Source organism: Chlamydotis macqueenii, chromosome 9, assembly GCF_036417535.1.
Source record: "Chlamydotis macqueenii isolate bChlMac1 chromosome 9, bChlMac1.mat, whole genome shotgun sequence".
Taxonomy (NCBI): domain Eukaryota; kingdom Metazoa; phylum Chordata; class Aves; order Otidiformes; family Otididae; genus Chlamydotis; species Chlamydotis macqueenii.
The window spans coordinates 18,414,737-18,441,686 of NC_141564.1; the positions used below are offsets into that span (position 1 = coordinate 18,414,737).

Genomic DNA, 26,950 nt, shown 5'->3' on the forward strand with positions numbered 1-26,950 from the left:
GAGTAGATTTGCAATATAAACGTGTTTCCAACTACCATTAGTTCTGCTGTTCTAAGTATAAACTAGAATTTATGCATTGTAAAATATCTGGAGCTCTTCCTAGTGTTTAATGGTAAACTATATAAAATGCTGCCATCTTGTGTTTAGAGACAAATTAAACATGCTGAAATTTTTCAAAATCTGGATTTCAAAAGGCAAACATAGGACCCATGCTGTCAGCACATTATGTTGAAGAAGAATGAAGTGAATGAATTATGGAAAAGTGGAAGCTTCACTTAATAATTTAGGTTTTTTAAATCTCATCTTAAGAGCAAGTGCTGAACCCACCACCTCTTGCAGTCAAGTTTGAGGGACCACACTATTTCCCCAAGCTGATCTGGTGTCCGTTTAAGCTACCACAACCACTCAGACCCTGGCATGACAGGTCAACACGCCAAATTAAAAAAAAAACAACAATGGAAAAAGCAAAGATTACCTGCAAGAATGCTCTTTAAATAAGAAAATGTGCTAGTGCTTCAGAGTATGGAAAACACGTAACACATGTCAAATCCTACCACTATCACAACCGATAGCTTGTGTATTTCTTTAGTGAAGAAGCATTGCTGCTTTACTATTTGTAAACAACAACTGGAAATACTTATTTTGACTAAGTCCTATTGTTTGGTTTTTTAAAAATTTCTCTATATAATTAATATTAAAATCGTGGTCATGTGAAATCCTACTTTGGAAATGCTTTATTGTAGTCTATCAGTATTGCAGTTTATCTGAACATTATTGTTAACCTAGGTTCAGTAAGTCGGTGTGACTGAGACAAATGAGGTGATCTTGGTGATTCATGCTTCTCTTCATGCTGTGTTAGGAGACCTGTCTCGACACGGAAAATAAGAACAGCCAGATGAGGCTGCCCGAAGGCCCAGCTCCCCCGTGCCCTGTCCCCCCAGAAGCAGGGGCACTGCGCTGGAGCCATGCAGGGAGGTTGGGCAAGGCCTCGCTCTAGGGCGTCCGCCAAACCCATGAAGCCGGAGGGACGATCGTGTCTGCTTTCTGTTCAAAAGAGGGTGGGATGTGCTGGTCCCACAAGGATCTGAACCGCTTCCATTTACACCGTACGGATCTGAGCTGGGGAGCTGGGCCTGGGCGCAGGGATGTCCCATACCTGGGGGCCCTCACGCCCTTCCCAACCACCCTCACGTTTCGTGTGGCTGCTCTGTTACAACCCCGGATGCAATTTCTGAAGGAACATGGTCGGCTCAGAGCCCATGCTTCCACAATTGTAGCCGGGGTCCTTCTACAGCGTGCATCACTTCACATTTGTATGAATTTTCTTTGATCTGCCGTTTTATTGCCCAGTTTCTCGGTTGTCATCCAATCCCTGCCGCCTTCACCGCCTCTGCCCCCACCAGGCAGCCACCTCAACCCCTCTCGACCGCTCGAGAGTGAAGCCACGGCTTCCCCTCGCCCCTCCTTCCCCCTTCCCTGCCTCCGTCCCTCTTCTCCGAGCCCTGTCCGTCCCCGCTCCCAGCCCGGCGGCTCCTCCCCGCCGCAGCCCGCCCCTGCCGCGGTAGCCACTGGCGGCGGGCCTGGCGCGCACACCCTCCGTCCCGCCGGCCCCCGCGCTGCTCAACATGGCGCTGGTGCTGGCGGCCGAGCGGGGCCGCTGCTGTCTATGGGCGCTGCGGCGGCAGTGAGTGCGGAGCGGGGGGAAGCGGTGCTCGGCCGGGCGCTGCCTCTGGGCCCCCTTCGCTTTTCCCCGGGGGGGTGGCCGGCGCTCTCCTCCTGTCGCCCCGCTGAGGCGACCGTTAACGGGGGCTGGCAGGAGCCGCGCGCGGGAGGGAGCCGGGGGCCGCCGTGGGGCCTGGCGCGGAGGGGGAGGCTCCCCAAAGCCGAGCCTGGAGCCGGGCTGCCCGAGGGAGGAAGGGGCGAGGGAGCTGGGCCACCGCCCGGCCCCACTGCTCGGTGACAGGGGTGGTGTGTGTATGGGGGGGGATACAGGTACCCCGGGCTCTTCTGTGGAAGGAGAGAGAAAAAAAAAAAATAAACCCACCCAGAGTGTCAAGCATAGATTTAGCAATTGGTGCGGGTGCCGTGGAACTGCCCTGGGTGCTCAGGGTTTGATGCAGGCAGCCCTCCGCTGGCTGTAGTCCTCTGTTGAGGGAATTCCTGCCCACGACGGCTGTTCCTGAGAAGTTTAGGAAATGCACTAATTCCCCCTCTGTTACTGAAGCTGAGCTTCTGGTCCTGTGGTGCCAAGGAGGTCTGGTGTCTTTTTGTCTGATAGCGTTTAAGAATTGCTGGACTTGATCCAAGATTCCGAAGTCGATTTATGTGTTAATTAAAACAGTTCCAAGAGTTTACTTTTACCATTTCTTCCAGTCACTTAGCCTTCTTTATCTGATTTCTTTAGTACTTTTTATTAGTTTAAGGTTTAACTTAAGTTCCGAAATTCTTCACAGCTCTTCTTTCTTGCTGTCTTTCACATTCCTCTCTTTTGCACCTTTTCTCTATGTAAACAACTCCTATTTCCTTTTTTTAAGCTTTTGTGATTGTTTGTGTCTTCTTTCCTGGCCACTTCAAAGTTGCCTTCTCCATAAAAATGCCAGATGTTGGCTGTTCTGCCCACTAAAAGATTTAGAATCCAAACAAACCTGACTATTTCAATTTGAGGGCTGCTAAAAAAAAAAAAAACCAAGGGCACGATTTGTTTCTGTTGTGTCTAAATAAAAACCCTTTTAACCAGAGATCTGGTGGAGTTTGTTCAACCCTCCTTGTTGTACTTGAATACTTTCTGGATAAATAATTGCATAAAAAGCTTCAGAGCTGTGTTAGTGCTGTCCTTCCGTCACCTGAAAATAAAAGTAGCTCAGTTGCAACTTCTTTGTATACTTTTGTAACACTTCTGTGTGTTTATAATCGTACAGGCAATGGAACCAAGTACAAAGATTTGTGAAATGGGCCTCGACAATAGGTATGAAATCTAATTAGTTTTTTAATTGCTTGTGTAATGTGAGTTGTTACACACTTAGTTTTAGACCTCTAGTAGCTGCAGAACTGTAGGGGTTTTTTTAGTAAATACTCAATATTTGTATAGTTTTTGTAACAATAGTCTGTTGCAGACCTAACAGAAATACCACTGCTTAAAAACAAACTTTATCCCTTGTGACTGTGCAGTGCTCTTCAAAGAAATGTGAATCACTTCTACTAGGGGGGAGAGAGGGGCAGCAGGTATTAATTGTTTCCTAGTTGGTCCAGAAAGTACACAGTAAAAATATAAACGTAGCTTTTATGTTTAATTATTGTTTTAGGGTTAGACTGTATCTCTTGGATTCTAAAAAGACTTAAATTGAATATACTACTGCATAAGGACTCTAAGGAAAAAAATCTAAGACTAGCATGGAAATGCTTTGGGGCGGAGCGTGTGTTTTCTCATTATTGGAAGAAATGTGTAAACACTATAAAGGATGAAAGAGAAATCTGAATTTTAAAACTGCTTTATTTCCAGGAATGTTTTAAAGGATGTATTTCTTTTAAAAATTGTTTACTGTGCTTCATCCTTTTAAACAGGAGGTCACCACATAGGAAAGATTCTTATTGCAAACCGAGGAGAAATTGCATGCAGAGTGATGCGAACAGCCAAGAAAATGGGTGTGAAGTCTGTAGCAGTTTATAGTGAAGCAGACAGAAATTCCATGCATGTAGCAATGGTGAAGTATATTCATTAAGTTTGTGATTGACCTCTGTTCACAACAGTATTTCTCATTAATAAGTTCAATGTGAAAGTTGATGTGTGTGCCAATGCAGTTGATTTTTCCACCACTGTAAAGTTACTTCCAAGTTTTCCTTGAATCAATGAGAAGTTTGTCTAGTCTCTTATCTCAGCGCCTAACAACTTTACAGAAAGTCTGTTAAAGTTTGGCACTCTGACTCCAAAGTAGGCACTGGGGGTTAGAGCACAGACTTGTATTTTGGGAAGAAAGTCAGAATTTGTTTCACCTAGTTGAGCCTCTCAATGAAGGGGAGGCATTAGTTTAAACTGTTGCATGTTATCAGTCTGATAAACCATGTAATTAGCTCAGAAATTCAATTAAAGTTGTTTTTTATTGTCTAATAAACAGTGTTATATACGTATTTTTTTCTGTAACAGGCAGATGAAGCATATTGCATTGGTCCAGCACCCTCACAGCAGAGTTACTTGGCCATGGAGAAAATAATGCAGGTGGCCAAGGTCTCAGCAGCACAGGTGGGTAGATCATGACCTTAAATCTTCCATTACTTCCATGTTCTTTAGTTCTTCATTTTTGCCAATGGTGTTTCCATCATGTGTTTCCTTAACACTCTACTGAAGTTTCAGGGTTTTCTAAGCTAAACTGATACAAAAATACTCTGGTAACATTATTCTGTTTTAGGCTATTCATCCAGGTTATGGTTTCCTCTCAGAAAACACAGAGTTTGCAGAGTTGTGCAAGCAAGAGGGAATTATCTTCATAGGTCCACCCTCATCTGCTATCAGAGATATGGGTATTAAGAGGTATCTGTTTCTAATTTGTTATTTGGTTATGCAATTTACAGTTTGGCAAAGCTAATCTTGTTAACAAATGATCAGTTGCTCCATAATTATTCTGTCAATTTTCATTGTCTTTTATTTTTATGACTTTCTTCAAAGAAATAGGGTCCAGATTTATAGATACAAGATTCCTATAGGCATAGAAACAATCAAGATTGTTCAGTTATTAGGATTTTAATAATTAAATACCTAACTGATACTAGTTTTGCAGAATTGGAGTGTTGCAGTGTTACACAGGTGAGGGTTCAGCAGTTAGATTTGATATCTTGTATATTGGTCAAAAGAACGGTGAAAAAGAAACACCGTGTGGTCAGTGGTTATTGTGGCTCATTTAAAATGGGGTGATAAGTTTTCTTCATCACATAAGATCTTATTCTTCATTACTTAGCTCAAAGAAATGTTTCCAGGCTATGAAGTATAAATCAAGAATATGGAAATAAGGCTATTACCAACACATGAACTGTGTAATGCTAATTTCAAAGAATTAATTTTTTATCACTTCCTAATGTGAGAGTAAATTACCTCTGCAGTTTAACTAGTTTTGCAAGCCTATTTGAAATTGTAGTAGTTATGCTCCAGTGTTTTGTGTGGTGTGAATCCAGCCTGTACCATGAAAAGAGTTTTGCCGTTGTACAATTTTAAATATAGTTTTGGCAGGATACAGTGTTGTTATTTAAAAATGTCAGGTTTTGGCCTCTATAATGTGGGTTAAAAGATAGGAGAGAAAAGTAAGCCTGAAACTGACTGCCACTTTTATCTGGAGGGCTTGGAGAAAAATATCCTTATTTGAAGCATTTGATGAGTTCCAAACAAATTGTATGTAATGCCTCTATGTAAGTAGTGCTGTTGAGGTCAGCGGAACTACTTTTGTGAGGAGGATTAACATCGGAAACATATACAGGTTTGGAGCATAAAGTAAGAAAAAAATATTATTCTCATTCTAAACATAAAACTATTCTGTCAAAGCACTTCCAAAGCTATAATGTCTGCTGCTGGCGTTCCTGTTGTTGAAGGTTATCATGGAGAAGATCAGTCCGATGAGTGTCTAAAGGAACATGCCAAGAAAATAGGATATCCAGTAATGATTAAAGCTGTTCGCGGAGGTGGAGGAAAGGTAAAGGAACTAATCTGTTTATCACATGGTGTAAAGTTGTCATGTTTTGGTTTCTGTAACTGAATATTCTGAAAGAATCTTTGAAAACAAATAAACTGGAAAACTACTTTTGGTTAAAATTTATTATTATGTCCAGCCTAGCACTGTGAAATCTCACTTCCATTTGCTGTGCAGTCAGGCACAAGTTAAGTAGTTGATATAAATTGGAAGAGTTTTGTTTATTTCGATTAATCTCAAATCTCCAGTAATTCGCATAAGCAGAAAAGTTGTCCTACGGATTTGTTTCTGTGAAATTAGATGACTTTAAATTGTTACTTTGTGATAGATTCTATGACCTTTTTTGCTAACATTTGTTTTAAATGTTGGATAAGAAGTGATTAGAAATACCACTTAAGTATTTCATGTCTAGACACTTTTTAATGTATGGTGAATTCCCTGTCTAAATCTGATTTTACTCTGAAATAAATTTCTATTAAAATGTCACGATAGAGAATGCTAGTTACTTCCAAAATAGCTATATTTATTTTGTAATGAAATTAGTTTTTCTCTTCCAGCCTGGAAGATTTCTATATTTAAGAACAAAATTCAATTTTGTACTCATGTACATCAATGGACTGATAATATCTGCTTTTTTTATACTTCTGATGGCACGTTCAGTGGGATTTAGTAGGATTATGTTGCTGGAAGTTGGTATACAGTTTTGCTAAGTTTTAAGAGAGAAGCAAAAAGCGTTACCGTTAAGCTAATTTCTTGCTATTTTAGTCCTGTACCTGTTTCTGTGCAACAAGGATTTTTATTGTATACTGTATTTTTAGACATTTAGATATGGGTTTATTTCTTTTTTTTCTGTACTTTAGGGCATGAGAATTGCTCACTCAGAAAAAGAGTTTTTGGACCAACTAGAGTCAGCTAGGAGAGAAGCAAAGAAGTCTTTCAATGATGATGCAATGCTGATTGAGAAATTTGTAGATAATCCAAGGTGAGAAATAGATGTTTTAATATAAACATTGTAATGTTTATTCTACTGTTATATAAACATAACTGGTTTAGCAGTAGGATGAAAATTGGTCTTGTATGTTTTATTTGTACTATGGCAGGTGTTAATTTAGTCAAAATTGTTTATAATGTATTGAATTTCTTGTAGTGATTATGTTTTGAATGATAAGAATTAAAATACTGCTGTTTCTGAGACATGGCAGTGACATGTAATAACATTGATATATCTCCTTGAGTAATCTTTCTAAACTTGATTTACATCTAGAAAAAAAAATCATTTTATAAAACTTAAAACTAGACCTGAGTCAAGCTGTCATGGTGTTTCTGCTGCCCTCAGGTGTCCTAAACTAGTTAGTTAATCTTTTTCTATTTTGATATTTAAAATAGAAGTGATAGTCTTTAGCTCATGCCTGACCAGTGAAACAGAGCTAATTTATTTTTTATAAAGAACTTCTCAGAGAAATCTGATACTCTTGTACTTCTACATCTGTGTTTCTTGAAGCTTCACTATAAAGAAAGCATTTATTCTAAAGAAAATGAGGGCCTGCTTATGCTGTCAGATGGATATGAGAAAAATCTCATTAAATTCCCAGGGAATTTCTTTTGTCAGCATCAGAGAGTTATCAGAATGGTGACAGATTTTTGTTCATTTTTTACATAGGATGAAGTTCTGACCTAACAGTAGTCCTCTGAAATGGCGTGTTGAAATAAACAATGTTACTCCTGAGCCAGAGCTGTTGCCTCTTATGAATGGCTATACAGTGAATTATGAGGGAAATAATAATTTATTATTTTATTATTTATCCTATGGCCTATGAGGTTTCACTGCGGTAGCTGGCATTTAGAATCTTTTTTTCATTTAGGAAATTGAGGAAGTCTACAACAGTTGAAATCCTGCATAATAGCAGCCTCATTTCTAAATTTTTGGCTGTTTGAGAGCAGACACTTAAACCTATTAGAAGTCCTCTGGATGTGTACAAGACTGCGTACCAGTTCAAAGTCTGTTTGAGTGAAGTCAGTTGCAGGATTTGAGCTTTATTGAAAAACATTGAAATGTTTATTATTATGAAACAGGCATGTTGAAGTCCAAGTGTTTGGTGACCAGCATGGCAATGCAGTCTATTTGTTTGAAAGAGATTGCAGTGTGCAAAGAAGACATCAGAAGATCATTGAAGAGGCACCAGGGGTGAGGAGAAAGTTCTTACGATATTTTTTATGAACTGACCTATTAAAGTAGTTGCTAACACCCATGGAATTTATTTAGTGGATAGTAATTTATTTGTAATTCTCAGTACCTGTTTTAATTTGCTGCAGAAAATGTTCTAATTGAAAAAGTTACTTTCTTTAGAAAATTGTTCTCAGGAGAAAATTATGTAGATTTCAAGTATAAGATTGATAAGAGTTTAACTACAGTTGCTACATACTGCAAAATATTTGTGCATAATAGTTTAATATCACCAAAATTTACAATAACTTACAACCTTTTGTATTATTATTTACAGCCAGGAATTAATCCTGAAGTTCGAAAGAGACTTGGAGAAGCTGCTGTGAAAGCAGCTAAAGCAGTGAATTATGTGGGAGCAGGTAAGTCTGTGGAGGGATGGCTGCTCCAGAGCTATGCTTTTAACTTCATTAGACTTTAAGCCTCAATGCAAATAACATCTGATTGTTTTAGAGTATGACACACATCCTCCAATTTTTTTGAGGTTTAAGCAAGTAGACACATAGTTAATTCTGATATAATTACAAATTTAAACTCTCGTACCTGCTCTGAGCTGAAGACCAGTAGCAGCTGAAGAATAGAAGAAAAAATTTCAAGAGCAGATAATTCAATTAACTAGATTGTTGTTGGAAAGTGAGCATTATGAATGTTAGTAAGTTTGAGCAGAGCAAGGGAAAAATACTCTTTCAGCCTGCAAAGAACAATACTTCATATTCAAATAATAAAACCTTTTTTAAAAAAAAAAAACAAACAAAAAACCACAGCTCCCTGCCTATGAAGCCCACACTATTTCCCAGATGAAAAATAACCTGGTAAAATTATTTGTGACTTTTCTCACTACTTTCTTTGGATACTTATTAAAAAAAAAAAGTGCCCTGTACATATACACAATGCTTTGAAGAGTCTTGATGCACTTTTTACAGCTCTTAACAAAATGCAGCTCTTACTGTAGAGGAGATTGGCTACTGAACAGCACAGAATATGTAAATATGCAAGGAAACAACCCTTCTGTTTTCAGGCTTCAATTGTGTGACCCTTTAAGAATTTAATGAAATCCAGTGTATCAGGTTTAAAAATAATAGTCTTGTCCTGGCATAAATCAATTAGGTGTCCGTTCTGAAAAAGTCTTATTTTGGTGAAGAGCCCTTTTATTAAATAATTCAGGAACGGTGGAATTTATTATGGACTCCCAACATAATTTTTACTTCATGGAGATGAATACCAGACTGCAAGTAGAGCACCCAGTTACAGAGATGATCACTGGAACAGACTTGGTGGAATGGCAGCTTAGGGTAAGTGTTAATTGTTTTTATATATAGAGTTCCTCTTGTCTGGTGAGTAGTGCTCTTTGATGTTGCCTGTGAGAGATGAGATCCTCATCTCATATTTAGCTACTAGGGTACAGGTTCCTTTGCTCTGAAGGAACATCTTGTATTACTGTATTTGATTGTAGAGCATTGTGTGGATGCTCTGAATTCTAACAACTACTTCTTCCAGTTGTGTAGAGAAAAAAGCACTTTTAAAGTATATTTAGAGAGGTTATAGAGAATGTGGGAGGAGTAGGGTTCTGATCTTTCCGTTGCCATGCTGAAAATTTTTTAAAACTTTAGTTCAAGTGTATCTCTGGCCCAAAAAACATTCTTGGATCAGGCCCTAGAGGAAAACTCTTCACAAAACTGTCTGATGTTATACCAGTATAGTATTTTATTCTAAAATAAATGTATAGTGTTGTGGACTGGAAATAGGCTATTTCCTCACACACCCAATTTACAGAGAGATTACTCCCATGTCCAAATGATAACAGGAAGATATCTTATAATTCTGGTTAGATAAACCCAAAAGTAAGGACAGCAGCGCGTATTGAGCTTAAGTAGATAGGGTGAGAGTGTTTAGTGTAGAAGAAAAAATAAAATGGCAAATGCTGATGCAAAAAGGAGGAACTTCTGGCTTCCTGATCTGAGAATGGAAATTGAGCATTGAGTGCTGAGTTGGAGCAGGGATCAAACAATACTTGAAGAAAGCGATAAGGTGGAAAGGTTCAGTGGTCTTGGCATGTGGCTTAATGAGTCAATAGATAGAAAACCTATGTCAGTTCTTGGAGAGAGTGTTTTTGTGAATCTGTATAGTACTACTCTTTCTTTGAAGACTTAAGTCATATTCTGCTGTCTCTGTTGAAATCCATGGTGACAGAAGGCAGAGTATGGGAAACTCCTGACATGTCAAAAGAAGGTGAAATGTTGCTACAAATTCTTTAATAGGAACTTGTGTTTTCCCATATAGATGGAAATTGTGTAGCTTCCTGGTAAAGGGTCTCCTCTGTGTTTAACTGCAGCAGGCTTCTTGTTATAATTTTGTCCCTAAAAGTGCTGATTTTTAGTCTCAAACAGCTGTGTTGTTGGTATTCCTGTATTTGTGATGTGAACTCCTTTGAGTATTAAAACAATGTTTCTTTTCCATTAAAGGTTCTTAAATTGTTAGAAATCCCCTTAGAGAAACATTCCCTTAAATGTACAGGTCCCATAGTATACAGAATACTAAGCAGTGTATGCCAGTAGTACTGGCTGCAAGTAAGCCATTTTATTATCTGCTTTTGGAATAATTTTTCTCTAATAAAAGCTTGTCTTAGTTGACCAGACTTTTAAGTTAAACCTTTAATTATTTTTGACATAACCAGTAGGAAAAAAATAGACTCTTTTTTTTCCATTATGTTTTAGCTATGTGAAATATTAAGAAGTCAGTTTACACAATAATAATTAAAAATCCTTTAATTGGTGACTCACAGAGAAAAGGAAGGGGTAGCTTCGCAAATAGCCTTTTATGACCTACCACTTTTTTCTCCTTGTGCTTTTTGTAGTGTGCTTTCTTGTTGTTCATGTTTAGAAGAAAGATATTTAGTATTTTATACATTGGCACTCCAGAATATTGATCCTGCATTAAAGAAAAAAAAAATGTTGTTTTCAGGTTGCAGCAGGAGAGAGAATTCCCCTAATGCAGGAAGAGATTCTGCTCCGAGGCCATGCGTTTGAAGCTAGAATATATGCTGAAGACCCTAATAATAATTTTATGCCAGGGGCTGGGCCATTGTTACACTTATCCACCCCACCACCTGATAGTTTCACCAGGATAGAAACTGGAGTCAGACAAGGTAAAACTGAAGTCGGTGGTATAAGCAGAAATATGTAACATCAAAAGCTTTTCTTTGTAAGCATTTCCTTCATGGGCCTAAATAAGTTTGACTGACAGGGTGTTGTTACAAGGACAAATCTCTACAGAATTACTCTTCCTTGTAATTGTCCATGTACTTGCGGTCAATTGCTGAATATTTTATTTACCTCTGTCCAAATTATTGTCCATTGGATGATGCTGATTATATTCTCATCACAATTTATCAATCTTGCATTCTGATTGCAACAAAAAAAACCCTGAGTTTGAGTAATGTTACCTCTACAAAAGTCTGTACTGAAGTTGTCTTTGGAATTGAAATGCCAAGTCCCGTCATTAAAGATTAATGTTCTTTAAGGACATAGAGAAATGTGGCTATTAGTTGTGTCAGAGTTTGATGCCATGTGATGTGCAGTACTGTGCATTACCAACTTCTAGAAAATACTTGCTTTAGTGTTGCAGCAGTTTTTATTTTTTCATTCTAGGCGATGAAGTTTCTGTTCATTATGATCCAATGATTGCAAAGCTAGTTGTCTGGGCTGAGGATCGTCAGGCAGCACTGAGAAAGTTGCGGTACAGTTTACATCAATATAACGTAAGTAGAAGGAACCCAGTATGATTTCAGGTCTTGGACTAACTTTGTGAACATCTTGAGCTAACAAAATATGGATGAAACACTACAGTAAAATAAAAGTGGTTTCTAAGAGGGAGCCCACAATGCCACTGCCATTTCAGATTCATTGTTTGTGGAAGCTGTATTTTTTCCTAATTTGCAAACTGTTTTAGTTGGTGGAGTGAGAGATAAGTGTGAACTCCAGTTTTACACATAGATTTTTCTTAAGTTTGCAGTATCTTCAGTTGGATGATGCAGCTGGGACTTTGTAGAAGAGTAAGGCTAAACAACAACATTTCAGTTGTAGTGTGAGCTTTCTCAAACTTAAAGGAATTTGTAGGTGGAATTTGTGTCAGAAAATGTTTGCTTGTAATTCCTAATTTATAAATTATAATTTATAAAAACAATTTAATTTTTAGACTATACATGTGGTAAAGAAATATGGAGCATTTTTAATGCTGTCAGTTCTTTTTAAGAAGTGGTCCCTTTTTCCTCTGTAAAAACTACAGGTATTGTATCTATTTTCAAAAGTGGAATTCCGAATGTTTGACTTGAGGTGAGACTGAATATTTTTTTTTTGTGCAGAATTCATTTATGCTTTTACATCAACATCATAAACATGATTGAGGTATGGAAAATGCTTGGCCCACTTGTGTTTTAGCTAAAAATGAAGATTACTGCAAGTGAAAGAGATAAAAGAATTCCCTTGGTTTTTTTCAGAATTTTCTCAGTAGTTCTGTCAATAAATGTTAACAGCACAATATAGTTACCAGTTTCATTGATTTCTCTAAAATAATTAGTTGTTTTTCATGTTGTTTGTTTAGGTATTTTGCAGTACAGGAAATGGATAGTATCTAGTAAATTTAGAAAAGTCACTGTTCCCATTTGTTACTATTAAAAGATCCAGTATGGAATATCTGAAACTATTATAACTAATTTTTAATAAGAGGCACTTTTCATCTTAGGACTGTTCTTTTGAATACTCAGATTTTCCAAAAAGGAAGGTGTTTTTTTTCTTCCCCCTAGATTACCTCCCATTACTATTGCAGGGAAACTTTATTTGACTTCACAGCGGACAAAGGCAGTGTTTTGAAAATTGAGTGGTTTTGAGAAAGCTACTCTTGTTTTTATTTTTTCTTTAAAAGCAATAGTTTCATTGGTAGTAAAATTTACCAGTTGAATTAATTACATTTTATTGGTAAACTTTGTGTTTTGCTAGTGCTGTCTGAAGATTCATCTATACGTAAGTTGAGCAGAAAGCTGTATGAGGGTTGGAGCACCTCTCCTGTGAGGACAGGCTTGAGAGAGTTGGGGCTGTTAAGCCTGGAGAAGAGGAGGCTCCAGGGAGACCTTATTGTGGCCTTCCAATATCTAAAGGGGGCTTATAAGAAAGATGGGGATAGGACAAGGGGCAGTGGTTTTAAAATAGAGGGAGGTAGATTCAGACTTGATATACAGAATAAATTTTTTACACTGAGGGCTGTAGAACAGTGGAACAGGTTTCCCAGAGAGGTGGTTGATGCCTCATCCCTGGACACATTCAAGGCCAGGTGGGATGGGCTCTGGGCAACCTTATCTGGTTGGAGACGTCCCTGCTGCTTGCAGGCGGGTTGGACTGAATGGCTTTTCAGTCTTAACTGTTCTGATTCTATGTTCATTCATAACTTCATTTCAATTTGGCAATATGCTTTTTTTTTTTTTTTTTCTTTTTCCAGATTGTAGGATTAAGCACTAATATTGATTTCTTACTGAGCCTGTCAGGACATCCTCAGTTTGAGGCTGGAAATGTGCACACTAATTTCATTCCTCAACACCATGACGAACTGTTTCCAACCAAAAAGGCAACCCCACATGAAGTTATGTGTCAGGCAGCTTTAGGACTCATACTGAAAGAGAAAATACTAACAGATGCTTTTAGAGACCAGTCAGATGGTAAGAATAATTCTTCTTTTGTTTTATTTTTTTACTGGTGACTGCATAAGACAGTGCCATGAGCTCATCTGCAATTATTTAATTTGCATGCTCCCTTTTTTGCCTTACTTTGTGTCTGCTCAGGGCTCTGCATTCTGTCATGTTGGATATTTTCATACAGAGCAGGCCGTACCTTTTGCTAAGGGACAGATATTGAATATATCACCACTGCAATGTACAGACTGCTTCCCACAGCACTTCAGATAGGCGCTATCTGAAAGACCTTGGGATTCGTAGTCAGTGTCACTGTGTTCTTTCTGCTCTTTACAAGCATAAACAGTGAGTATCTGTCACTGTTATTCCTACAGTTGGCCCAAGGTCTTCAGAGATAAAATTGACTTTGCTAGGATTGGGGGAGGCAGTAAGGCTTAGTGGAATGAACGGGACTTCAGGGGCTGAATGTTGAGTTTTGACACTGTTAGTGGCTATACCAGGGGGAGTGTGATTGCTCTTGACAAAAACTTCATTTAAATCTAATATATGCTGCCAACAACCTCATTAATTTTTCTGTTCTCCTCCACTTTAACTACCCTGTAAACATGGGAGAGTGGCATTGGAGAGATTCCTATATGCTATTCCCTTGCTTCAAGAGATGGTGAATTAATCAGGCAATATCTGCTAGCTGTATATCTGATCCATTCTCAAAACCACCAAGTAATAGAAAACCCCTCAATCTTCCCAGGCAATTGCTGCTGTGTTTGACTACTTACAGTTGGAACTTTCACCTAAAGGTTAATCTGAAGCTGCTATGTTGTCCTGTTCTTGTGCAATTCAAGGATGTATTCATGGTGAACAGTCAATATCTTTCTTAGGAAGCGCTGTTGTTAGTGTCATGTTTTCTGTAGGTTACACAGCCTCAGTTTATTCGGCATTGAAGCTTGAGTGAGGGATTGTCATTATTACAGAGGTTCCTCAATCTTTTATGTGCAATATTACCATCACACTTCTGTATTTATATGTGGTGGGTTGGCCCTAGCTGGATGCCAGGTGTCCACCAAAGCCACTCTATCACTCCCTCTCTTCAGCTGGACAGGGGAGAGAAAATGCAGTGGGTCAAGATAAGGACAGGGAGAGATCACTCAGCAATTATGGTTACAGGCAAAACAGACTCGAGTTGGGGAAATTAGCTTAATTTATTACAAACTAAATGAGAGTAGGGTAATGAGAAATAAAAAATCAAATCTTAAAACACCTTCTCCTCACTCCTCCCTTCTTCCTGGGCTTAACTTTACTCCCCATTTCTCTACCTCCTCCCCTCTGGCAGCACAGGGGAACAGAGAATGGGGGACTGCGGTCATTTCATCACACGTTGTTTCTGCTGCTCCTTCCTCCTCAGCAGGAGGGCTCCTCACACCCTGCACCTGCTCCAGTGTGGGGTCTCTTCCATGGGAGACAGTTCTTTACGAACTTCTTCAGCGTGAGTCCTTCTCACTTCATGAACTGCTCCAGCGTGGGTCCCTTCTGCGGGGTGCAGTCCTTCAGGAACAGAAGATGCTCCTTTGGGCATCCACCTGCTCCGGCATGGGGTCCTCCACAGGCTGCAGGCTGATCTCTGCTCCTCCATGGGCTGCAAGGGGACAGCCCGCTTCACCATGGGGTGTACCACAGGCTGCAGCGGAATCTCTGGCAGGAACAACATTGCTCCTCCCCCTCCTTCACTGACCTTGGCGTCTGCAGAGCTGTTTTTCTCATATTTTCACTCTTCTCTCTGCTGCAGTTCCACAGTTGTTCTCCCCCTGGCCCCTCTTCTTAAATGTGCTATCACAGAGGCTCAGCCACCATTGCTGATGGACTCGGCCTTGGCCAGCAGCGGGTCCATCTTGGAGCCAGCTGGCAGTGGCTGTATTGAACAACCTTCTAGCAGTTTCTGACAGAAGCCATCCCTGTTGCCCCCCTACTACCAAAACCTTGCCATAGTAATAGTAGGACAGTGATTTTTATTGTGTAAGTTTGAAGTATTGTGTTTTGCTAAAGCAGAATGAAAGTAATGTATCTGTGTATTTTGTCTTTTAGATAAATTCTCACCGTTTGCATCCAGCACTGGTAGAAGAATAAATATATGTTATACTAGAAAACTGTCTCTGCTGGATGGGGAAAACAGTAAGTTAACAAAAAAGTGTGTGGAAGGAGAGGAGATGCTTTATAGATAGTTATTTCAACTGGTGCTTGAAAGTTAAGGCTAAGAAACAGCAAATAGAAGCAGTATGAGTTTAATGCAATTTAAGCTGGAAATTCAGAGAATTGCATGATTAATCCACACTGTTAGATCTTGAGGAGATATAAACCAAATTCAAATGACACTACTAATGTTCATTGTTTAAATGAATAAGGTTGAGATTTTTGAAAAAGCTGAGTGACATTGACTTGTTTTTACTTCACTTCAGTGTGAAAATGCTCAGCACTTTTTTCCCCGTCAAAAATCTGGTTTATCTCCAGATAATACAGATTTCAGAGCATAACATCAGGTGTTCATCTTTGAAAAACAAATTGTCTAGAATTCAGTATGAAATCTGCAGTGTGTACTAAGCTAATGTGAAAATATTTGTTCTTTTCTTAGTATTGGTAGATCTCGGTTTTTATCAAGAAAGATAGACTAAATATTGTTTATATGTCATTATTAGCTAGATCCTATAATTAAATCTACTCACGTACATATTTTGTTTTATTGAACAGTTGTGGATGTAGCTGTAAGTTACAATCAAGAAGGGTCATACGACATGCAGGTACAAGTCCATTTTTATCAGTTATTTTATCAGTTTCTTTTAGACTTCTCTTGGTGTTAACTGTTACTAAAGTTGCTTGGTAGCTACTAATACAGGGTTCTATTTTTTATTTGTTTGCAGACATTTTTGTAGACTATTATTTTGGCCTCAAAATTATCTTTGCTAGATGCTGGATTGGCATGGAAGAGCTACTAAAATGCTTCTGAAAATAAGGCTAAGAAAAGCGTTTGTTTTTCCACTATTTAAAGATCTTAGATTAGATTTAAATCTGCACTTAAAAAGACTTTTTTTCCACAGGACTCCTGCTTTGTTCTGTGCATGAGATGGATCTCCTGTGGGATAAATAAAAGCTTTCTAGAGCATTATCTGTAAGATAACACTTCTTTTATTTTGAAGATGGAAATTGGAAAATTATTATCAATGACATGAGGAGTGATGAGAGTAGTAAATCTTCTAGTTAAATAATTGATGCCATGTAGAATTGGCTGCTTTCTCTCTCTATGCTATAGAGATCCTATAGGATACAACTCAAGATGCGTGTGTGATAGTCTAATTGTGTGGCTTACAGGGGTTGTGTTTTGCTGAGCATTGAAGATCTTTCTTGCATCACCTAAAGTCAGATGGGTTTCCTCTCAAATTTGACACCCAGAATGATGGCATGCTCAAGAATGCAGTCTCTCTGTAGTTCAGCTTCTTGTTTCCAATGTTCAGAAAAGAGGAATTTTGAGAATAAGTCAGTATTTATGAAATGCTTCGACTGCATAGAGATGAGTGTACTAGAAAAATAGTGAGAAAATGATTGCGCTTTCATGTGTATAACCCACATCCCTCAAGTAATACCCAGGTTATTTTGAGTGTATTGATTACATACGTAATGCAAAAGAGCTTTTACACTTTAGGCTTATTTCATGTAAGTAATGTCAGCAAAAAATAAAAATAGACTGGAAGGAAGGTAGAGTGGGGCCTTTTAGGGAGGGGAAGTGCAACTAGGGAGAATGTAGACTCCCAAGGAAGAAGGAAGAATGGGAGCTGAGATGGAAATGGAGAGAAGCTGGAGATGGGATGGACAAACAGGATCAGGAGCTGATAATGAGAAAGACAGTGCCTCTGGATGCTACAAAATCAATCAAGTGGAGCAGGTGGCTGGGCCATGGAACTGGCAAGCACTCACAGTGCTCCCCAGGGTGTTGCCCTAATTTGTGCCTCTGCTCAGGATACTGATCAAGCAAACATTTTTTTTTTTCTCAGGTATTGGTATCACATCAACAGTATCCTTTCAATGCATGTTGCAGGATCTTCAGTGGAAAAACAGTATATGACTATATAAATAAGACTGAATTTTATCTCTACTTGTAACATCCTGAAAGACCAGCAAGTCCCTGATTCTTTGCTCAGTGATGTTAGACTTACAACTAAAAATATCAATTAAACGTAAGGCACTTACTGTCATATTCTTACTGTCTTTGTATTCCGAAGTTGTGGCAGAAGTGCAGTTTCCACTGACATAGATGATAGGATTACCTACAAATAAATGACCTTTCCATTTGGTCTTTCTTTTGCAGTTTTGGTGTCTAATTGATGCTGTCTCCATTACTGCTCTCCTCTGCTTCTCTGTAGGTTTACTGAATATATTGTAGTTTTTGTATTATAAGCTTCCCAGAGTGAGGAAGCTACCTGTCTTTGGAAAGAACTGTGGAATCTTACGATGTCAGCTGAATAGTATGGATTTTTCAGTTTGAAGAAAGTCAGGATGCTAGGGCAAATTAAAAATATTGGATTCTAGGAGCATCACTAAACTGAATATCCTGATTTGTTTTGTTTTTCTTGAGAAATAATATACCTTTGTATTTTGCTGAATGCTATTGCATAGTTTATGATAAAAATTGTCCTGGGAGAGCATATTAGCTAATCTGAGCTGATTGCATTGGATACAGAATACAGTCTCTTAACTGAAAAATAAAGGATACATAAGATTTAAAAAGACTTTTTTCTTTCAAATTCCGGAATTAGCTATGAAGAATCACAGGTTATGAGTGCATATTACAAATAATAACTTTTGGTTTATTGTTCATGAAGGGTTAGGCTTTGTCCTTATAAAAGTATTTAACTTTCAGATTCAAGATAAAACATTCCTGGTTTCTGGACAGATCTTCAATGAAGGTGATTCAGTTTACTTGAGGTCTTCAGTAAATGGAACAGTGTGTAAGTCCAAATTGGTCATTTTGGACAACGCCATTTATCTCTTCTTTCCGGTAAAGTTCCTTCCTTTATTGTCACAAGTATAAAATTTAAGAGTTTTATCCATGTAAATGAACAATATAAGTTGCAAGAGAATGTGAAAGAGAATCATAATTTGAAGTTCTTACATTGGCCCATAATGTTTTGATCCGTGTTGGACTTATAGCTATAATTAGAAGTTTCTTATAGTCAGTAAGTGAGAAAATTAATTACTTTTGGAAAGATAAAATGCAATTAGGGTAGCAGTTACTTCAAACTGACAATTATTTGAAAGTGCTTGTAAATGATATTTTTTTATTTTGATGTATTTCATTGCTAAAATTAAATGACAACAAAGTAAATGATACTGGAGGGTAACTTCAGCTAATATTAAAAGATTGAAATTATGGGTTACCATGGCATAATGTGCATTGCCTCAGTAATGGCATTTGAAAGAGTAGGTACCTTGATTTGCATGATTAGGCTAGTAACTTTTTTATTTGCAGTTAAAAAGATTACAGGGCCTTAAAGTAACTCAAAAACGTTATCTAAATAAGTAAATTATTATGTATTAGTCTGAATAATTAAGCTCTAGCTGAGCCCCTTAAGACTTTGAACAGAATGCAGTGAAAACTTTGCTGCTCCAGTGATGAGGACAAAATAACTCATCCTGGAATGGTAAAGCTCAGCTTTTCTGTGGGGTCAGAGTGGATCCCCCCCTGTGGAGGATCTAGAAGAAATCACAGGAGTTTTAGAGTATTGGTCGGATGTGTAGGAGAACGGGTCTTTGGGAAACTCTGGGTAGCAAGTCTGAGAGGAATTAGGGAATTTTGAATAATGGTGAGAATTTTTCACTAAACTTAGCACTGAATCCATTTTATTGTAAATTGTGAAATACTCATATTGACAATGCTTGGCAATGAAGATGCCAATGTCTGTCTGTCTTGTTGCAGCAGCCTGCCTACCCCTGACATAAACAGCCTTTATACATTTTCTAAAACTTTCTGTGCTGTTGCTGCGTGAATAGGGAAGACGCGGGTTTGGCACAAAGGTCTACGTGGACCCCCTTTCTCACAGGGATGGTTCCTACCTTGCTGATCCTCAGCAGCAGCAGGCATGGCTTTTAAGGGCGTAGACACTGGCAAAGTAGCAAGCATGCCAACAGGCCTTTTGCTGCCCTGGACCCAGTAGTCGGCCACTCTGAACAGCTGATTGATTTGCCTAAAGCTGGATCTGTTCTTTCCCTGTATGTCAACATGTGTACTAGCGGTATTACTTTACGTTGTTAACTCCTACGTCATTGGTTTTATTTCTGCAGGAAGGTAGCGCTCAGATTGGCGTTCCTGTACCCAAGTACTTATCTGCAGTGAGTTCAGTGGGAATGCAAAGTGGTGCTGTAGCGCCCATGACGGGCACAGTTGAAAAGGTAATTATAATGATTTGGCTAGGAAATGAAATCTGTGTATAACCAAGTTCACTCTTCCAGAAATGGTGCTTGCTTCTGTACTGCCAGGAAAGAATCAAGGCCAGAAATGTCAGTGCTGTGTGACTTCTCCCAGCTGGAAAAAGCCCTGTTTACTCTGAATTTTCAGCAGCTGCCCATGAGTTTCTCAGGCTTCTAGTCATCTTTATCTAGAGGTCTGGAAGATCTGGATATTTAACTAATCCTAGTGCTTAAATGATTTTTTTCTTCATCTTAATTACTTTCTAAGTCAAAGTTCCCTGAAGTATTACAGGCTGTTTGATCCATGTCATCGAACCAAAAAGGTGAGATGCTAGATGCTCTTGCAAAAAAAAAGTAGTATTCAGAAATGCCTTTTTTTGTTGTTGTTGTTAAGCTGTGTGATTTGCTGCTTCTGTTTTCGTTTCTTTTTCTTCAGCTCAGCAAGCTTTGTGTATTTCTCTGTACAGTGACAAAGTTTCAACAGAAAAGAGATTTCCAGAAGAGCTCAGTAGTTTAAGGATTCTGCTAGCAATAAAAAGGCAGGAACCCTTTCAGAGGGTGGAGTATATTGAACGTGGATCTCTTACACACTGAGTGAACACTCTAAATCAGAGTTATTGTAGAAAAACTAGGTGGCTTCTGCAATATTCTTTATGGGTTTTAAGAAAAACTTCAGGGACTGGCTCCAGGAAGAGGTTCTGCACTTTCTCTCTCAAAATAGCTCTTAAGCCGAGAAATGGTAGAATATACATTGTCTCCTCTAGTGTTTCTTGTTTGATACATAAATGGCTTCCTGGTCATCCTGGTAGCTGTTACTGAACCTCTTTCTGTAGCCTCTAACTTCCCTTGAGTATTATCTAGAGAACTCAGATATGCAATGCAACAATAATAAAGATATTATAAGGCTGTTTTGCAAAACCACAATCACTCTGTGGATTGTGCTAGCCAGGATCCAGCTGATGATGTTTAATGCTGTAGACACCCATGGATTTTTTCCCAATTTTCTCTTGAATTGTAGGTGTTTGTGAAAGCAGGGGATAAGGTTCAGATTGGAGACCTTCTAATGGTTATGATAGCGATGAAAATGGAGGTAAGTGACTTATAAAAGGTTTTAATTACTGAGAAAATAAAAATCTGGTCAGAATTTAATTGGTTTTGGTTGCATTATTGAAGTAAGGTGCAGAGTGTAGCTTGCAGATGTCAGTATCACTTCATATGCTGTAATATAAGTGTTGTGTCTGACTAGATTTCAGAGGATTGTATTTTATTAGCAAGTGATGATTATATAATCCATGGTATTCTGCAGATGTTTTAACATTCGTTTGGTTAGCGTTGTGAGTCCTTCTCTCCTTTCATTTTTCTAGCAGAAAACTGTCTAGGAGTATCTCTTGCTCACTGTCTGTGATATAAACATATGTAATGGCTGCACTTACTTCATGGAGAAATTTAGCTAATGGGACTTTGTAAATATGCCCAGGAATTTTTTTTTGTTTATAATCTTTTTATGATTATTTACATAAAGTTATAGGAAGAGTACGCTAAAGATTCTTTGTAATTATCCACATGGCATTCAGTGGATAGCATTTTGGCCATTATATCTTGTAATACTGCTTGACCACGGCTCAGATTTCTTGAACTACAGGTTTTGTAGCCTGAACTGGTTTGGTTTGGCTATTAGTTTATTTTAAACTTCACTTTGTGGTAGCAGAGTTAACATTTTTGAGAAAAATCTGCCTTTCCCTTATCATGCCCTTTTATAAATTACACTAAAATTATATAAAATACAACAACTGTGCAATAAAAAAAAAATTACACCCCAGGTTATTTGCAATTGGATGCTAAATGTTTGTGCCTCTCCAGCTGATATCTTAGACTGACATTATCTGAGTTGTTCTCTTTTTTTTTTTTTTTTTCCAGTACTGTAGAAACATAAAATGTAAAATTTAAAAAGCCAATTGTTATTTAAATGAATCCTTGCTTAGATGTGAGGATTTAATATCTGATATTAAATGTTTTGGTAATATACTAACCTTATGTAGAAAAGTACAAAGAAGCACAACTTTAATGGAAAACTAACCTGATACAATAACAAGTAGACCAGTTTAGGGATTGGTATGTAAACGTACTATTTCTTTACTGTCACTAGTAGCTGTGTTTGTATATAATCTGGATTTTGCCAAATAATCTGTTCAATAAAGACCCCTCCTGGCCAGCAAACAAAAATATCTTTAGTAAATCTGCAGATTCCTCTTAAGGAAGCAAATCTGCTATATGATTAACATTTTGGGCTAAAACTGTATTATTTTTGCCTGATATTTATAATACTAACAAAAATTATTAGTGAAGTAAAATAACATTCATCTGTTCATACTTCAAAATAGAACATTATATAGCATTTTTGTCCCCAATATACTTACCAAAATAAATACTGATGAGAAAATAAAACTTGAAAAAGGACTAGGATAACACTTTAAAATAAGGTTTAAAATAAATATATTTGTGTCAGAGGAAGTAATTAAGCGTGTTCTGTTCTAATGGCACCAAAAAGTAGTGTTAACATTTGCTGGAAAGAGAGAGGACAAAAAAAAAAGTACTCTGCTGGTTCACTATTGATCTATTTATTTGCAGCATACCATAAGGGCTCCAAAGGCAGGAGTGATAAAAAAGGTTAATTTCCAAGAAGGAGCCCAGGCCGACAGACACGCTCCACTAGTTGAATTCGTGGATGAAGAGGCTGAGTCAAAATAAAATTCAAAGAAGGTGCATTTTATTTTTTCTACTTTGCTGATTTTCTAAGGAGAAGATTTCTTCATATTTTCAGCAAACTGTTTTGTATAATAGATTGGGGAATCGGATTCCTCTGCACTTCCTGTGTAGTTTCTCTGTAAATTATGCTGACTTCACTGAAATTTGGATATCACTATACCGTAACCATATGTATAACTCAGACCTACGTGGAACTCTTGAAGAATGGGAGAAGTTTGTAAGGACTGTAAGTTGCAGACAGCTAGGGTTCTTTGCCTACTTTTTCATTCACAGCTGCCTTTTTTACCGGAGATGTGAGAGCTCTGATTAGAAGGAAATCTGAAAGGTGACAATTGTTTTATAAATTAATTTCTCTGGCCAAATTCCTATTTGTGGCTTATGTTTTTGCCTGAATAGGGAATTCTGGTTTGTTCCTTAGCCCAGGATCCCTCTCAGTGATTTTTACTGCATCTTTTATCCCATTTACCAAAATGAGGAGTGAAAATTTGTATTTCAAAAATTATCGTAATCTACGTTAAAATATCTGATACAAAGCATTTTTAAAATGCATATTAGCATTTGCTACACTAATCAAAGCTGGAACATAACTGCTTTCCAAAAATATAATTTGATCTTTAAACATGAAGTAGTAGCACAGAAGGATGATAAGCTTATTTAATACTTAAAAAGTGTGCCAAAATCCTCATTACTTTTCCCATATTGTTCACATTCTAATATATTACTTATTGGCTGAAATGAATTATACCAAAGTCTTTATAACAACTTGAAATATGACTAAGAATAATAGTCATATTTTTTGTATCTGCAGTATTGCAGAAGGGAAAATTGGTAGTTTTTTTGATATGCAAAGAAAATATTTCTCAGACACAGCATACTGATCATTTGCTGTAAATTTATTTTAGATTGTTTGAAAAGCACCTAGGAGAAACAGGAAAAGGATGTTTTAATTGTTGCAAACTTGCAAAATCTTTTCACCTTCCAGTTAAGGTGAAGTTCTGCTTGTTGTAGGAACTTCTGATATACTAATTTAAGAAGATGGCGTGGTTTATACTGCAGAAAGAAACAAGCACAGATGCTGCAGTGATCCCAAACTTGTAGTTAATCTGTGCAAATGGATCCTTATACTTACCTGAAATCTCATCTCTGAATCAAGATACAATGTCCCCGGGAATTCTGTGATCTGGTTCTGAAACTGCAGCTTTGCCTGCAATGCAGACAAAAATTGTGGAAAAAAAAATGTCTCTGGATGGTCTGTATATTAAAAGCATACGGTAATACTTTTCAATTTTCCCTGTAATCTAATGGCCATCTAACAAAAAATTTAACACTCCAGTGATCATCTTGTAGAATATTACCACAGTGATTTTTATTTACTGCCAAATAAAAATTAAACTTAACTTTGAATGTCTGTTTCAGTTTTTTTTCATTTTATTCTTTCCTTGGTTGCTTGTGTTTATGCATTTAGAGGGGTTTAAGCAGCTCTTCATGTATCATCATCTGATACCTGACAGACCACAATCTGCAAGAGGCAGTAATCCAAACAGTCATAATGGGTTTCACTGCAGGTAAGGTTAGTGACTTGCTTTTTCTAAAAATTGAATCTACATACAGACACATGAACTCAGTCCTGAAGAGACACTGCAGCTTGGCATTTTTTTGTTTCTGTGTGACATTGCTATGTTTCTAGACCTACTTTGCTACACTGAATCTGTAGCAAAATATTACAACTTGCAGCATAAGATTCTCTGTCCACCAAGTCACCACTGCTCCAGCCACTGAAACAAGAACATGTTCCTTGGAAGCTGACAAAATGTCTCCCTTAGGAATGAAGGGAGACAAATGATTTTACCAGTTTTAATTTTCCCTCACTTATGAAAATTAGCTGCCCAGGTTTTTTTTACTCTCTAGGTTTCCCCTGAGATTGATTTTTTCAAATAGTGATGGTTTTGTTTATTACAGAATAAAATCTCTTGCAAAAGTCACTGTCAGAATTTGCACACTTGAAATGTTTTGCCGTAAAGTAATTTATTTGAACTTAGAGATACACAAAGAATTATTAAAGGTTAAGTTGTTTCTGTAACCCAGAATTTTTGTTTAGAAAATATTTGGAAATTTTCTGTTTATTACAAATAAACCCTTGTGTTATATGGCTCTTATCAATTCACATTTATGATAGTAGCATAGCTGTAAGTAAACTATTGTCTGTGGAACACTCAGCGGTAGAGTAAGAAGGAAAAAAAAAGGTAATTGTTTAAAATGCAGTATTTTAGTATTTGAGCTAAAAGGATAATCTCTGCCAGTTATTTGTTATCAATATACCTTTTCAAATAATGCTGTAGTTCTGATAACAAGAGTCATAGATATTATAGAAACAATTAATCTGAACTGATTCTAATTGTAATGATCTACTCTGCTGCCAGAGGAGAGAGGGGACCAGGTCACATGATATCTAGTCAGCCACAGTTGATAGTCTACAGGAGAGAACGAGTGTTCCAGACTCTGACTTCTGTGAGATGAGATCAGAGAGTAACACTCTCACTGAGCTTACTCTGTCAGGTACATAACTTCCTGCTTGGTGGTGTGCATGGTACTGTACCAGAAGGACAGCCCTTCATAAGCTTTAGTTACCCATCTGCGGGGACCTCAGTCTCTTACACTCTTCAGCTGCTGTCAATTACAATAGCTTATACCCAGTGAAGATCTGTGGCACGGAGCCTGAATTCATGCTGAATCAGTGTTTAGGGCACAGAGTGGAAAGCAGGAGAGCCGGACTGTGTTGTCATTTCAGCCACTGACTCACAGTGACTTCAGGCAAGTCACTTGATAGATATTTGCCTCTGTTTCCTTCTATGTAATGAGGTTGATGGTAATCAAGACACTGCAAAATTTGTGGACATGGTGATTTTATAAATAATTATTTTCTGTGTTTGCTGGTAAAATTGTAATTTCAGATGTAGACTTTATTTCATTTGTAAGGTGTTTTTTTTTTTTTTTTTTACCTTTCATACAGTAAATATCTATAATAGTGAATTGTAAAAATAAAGTTTCCAATGTGCATTGAATCCTTTGTTGTAATGGTTGTAACTACCTAGCTACCAGAAAATCATAGCTTCTGTCTTCATGATGATTAAAAAATGAATACTCAAGTGTTTTGGCAGGACCTTTAAAACTGAGGTCAATGGTAGGGAAAAAAAAAAGTGAAGTTAGTCTGAGCACACTACTCTTTTATTAAACCAACTTGTACCTTTTTTTAAAGGGCCTGTCAACCAGTGCACTTATCACAAGTATATTAATTTCTGTTGATTATTCTTCTGTTCAGTCAGATCAGGAATTATTTGACTGTTCTATCTTTTCCGTATGTAAAAAGCTCAACAATGCTGTGTAGAACGTGCTTACTGAAGAGTCAATGGCAAGGGATTAAGGTCTGAACTTACAGCTTCTACACAAAGTATGTTCTCAGATACTTTTAACTGCTTGTACAGTTATGTTCAAAATGATTTTTATGCATGAACAGTTCACAGGTAAATATCACTTAGTATCTTTATGATACTGGGGCATAGCTGTCTGCCTAAGAATTCCTTTTGGAAAGTAATATACGCTACTGAGTGTCGTATTAAAAAAATCAATGTTGCAGAAATTCGTAATTGAAACCTTGGCATTTATTTTTATGGGGACTGATTGTATTTCTGGCAAGAAAGGCACCTGGGCTCTAAAAGCAATGCAGTATCTTTTATGAGACATTTGATGTGAGCTTAGAAGCTGTGATTAGACAATGAATCCATGTTAAAATAAACACGGATGTTCTGGTTGAATACCCCGTATTTTTTATTATAGCAGTAATAAGCAAGTGAAATGCACATCTAGAGTCCTACTGGATTTTGAAATTACAATGGTAGCTGGATTTTAGCATAAATCTGTTTTCCATATAAACAGTTCTGGTGACAAAAAGTTGCTCTTGAAATGATAATTGCGCTTTGAATGGTGGCCAATCTACTCACTTAAACAGTAGAGAAAGCAGGAGATATTAACGTACTAGAGCCAGCAAAGCTCCGAAGAGTGTCTGGTGAAAAAGCCTGTTGCTGTGAGCTCCATCCCTCTTTTGCCTCTCTGAAAAGGAAAGAGACATCTTATTCTGGGATCTCTTTTGCTTACTCGTCAGTG

General features: G+C 37.7%; 1 protein-coding gene and 1 long non-coding RNA gene across 3 annotated transcripts in view; one reads left to right on the forward strand and one right to left on the reverse strand.

Moving 5' to 3' along the window:
• The window catches only part of LOC147599723 (uncharacterized), a 344,381-nt gene that overhangs the window by 164,926 nt on the left and 152,505 nt on the right, over positions 1–26,950 (reverse strand). The gene's annotated exons all lie outside the window — the stretch shown is intronic.
• On the forward strand, positions 1,618–24,193 carry MCCC1 (methylcrotonyl-CoA carboxylase subunit 1). 2 transcript variants are annotated; one of them, XM_086754932.1, is made up of 19 exons: positions 1,618–1,684; positions 2,919–2,965; positions 3,562–3,701; positions 4,142–4,237; positions 4,404–4,525; positions 5,528–5,675; positions 6,533–6,654; positions 7,746–7,857; positions 8,174–8,255; positions 9,058–9,185; positions 10,855–11,038; positions 11,541–11,650; positions 13,384–13,600; positions 15,653–15,739; positions 16,313–16,362; positions 18,477–18,614; positions 19,898–20,005; positions 21,042–21,113; positions 22,652–24,193. In XM_086754932.1, exons 1-19 carry the CDS (start codon positions 1,626–1,628, stop codon positions 22,769–22,771), a joined length of 2,142 nt encoding a protein of 713 aa, XP_086611058.1. In that variant the 5' UTR covers positions 1,618–1,625; the 3' UTR covers positions 22,772–24,193. The 2 variants fall into 2 exon arrangements, 1 of the variants encoding a protein (XP_086611058.1); XR_015259397.1 differs by lacking the exons at positions 21,042–21,113; positions 22,652–24,193 and adding an exon at positions 16,660–16,730.

Bases quoted from the DNA above. Each gene is read 5' to 3' on its own strand.
- MCCC1 (XM_086754932.1), top strand. From the start codon at position 1,626: ATGGCGCTGGTGCTGGCGGCCGAGCGGGGCCGCTGCTGTCTATGGGCG. The intron at 7,858-8,173 runs GTGAGGAGAAAG...TATTATTTACAG, and splicing joins TCATTGAAGAGGCACCAGGG to CCAGGAATTAATCCTGAAGT. The intron at 21,114-22,651 runs GTAAGTGACTTA...ATTTATTTGCAG, and splicing joins TGATAGCGATGAAAATGGAG to CATACCATAAGGGCTCCAAA.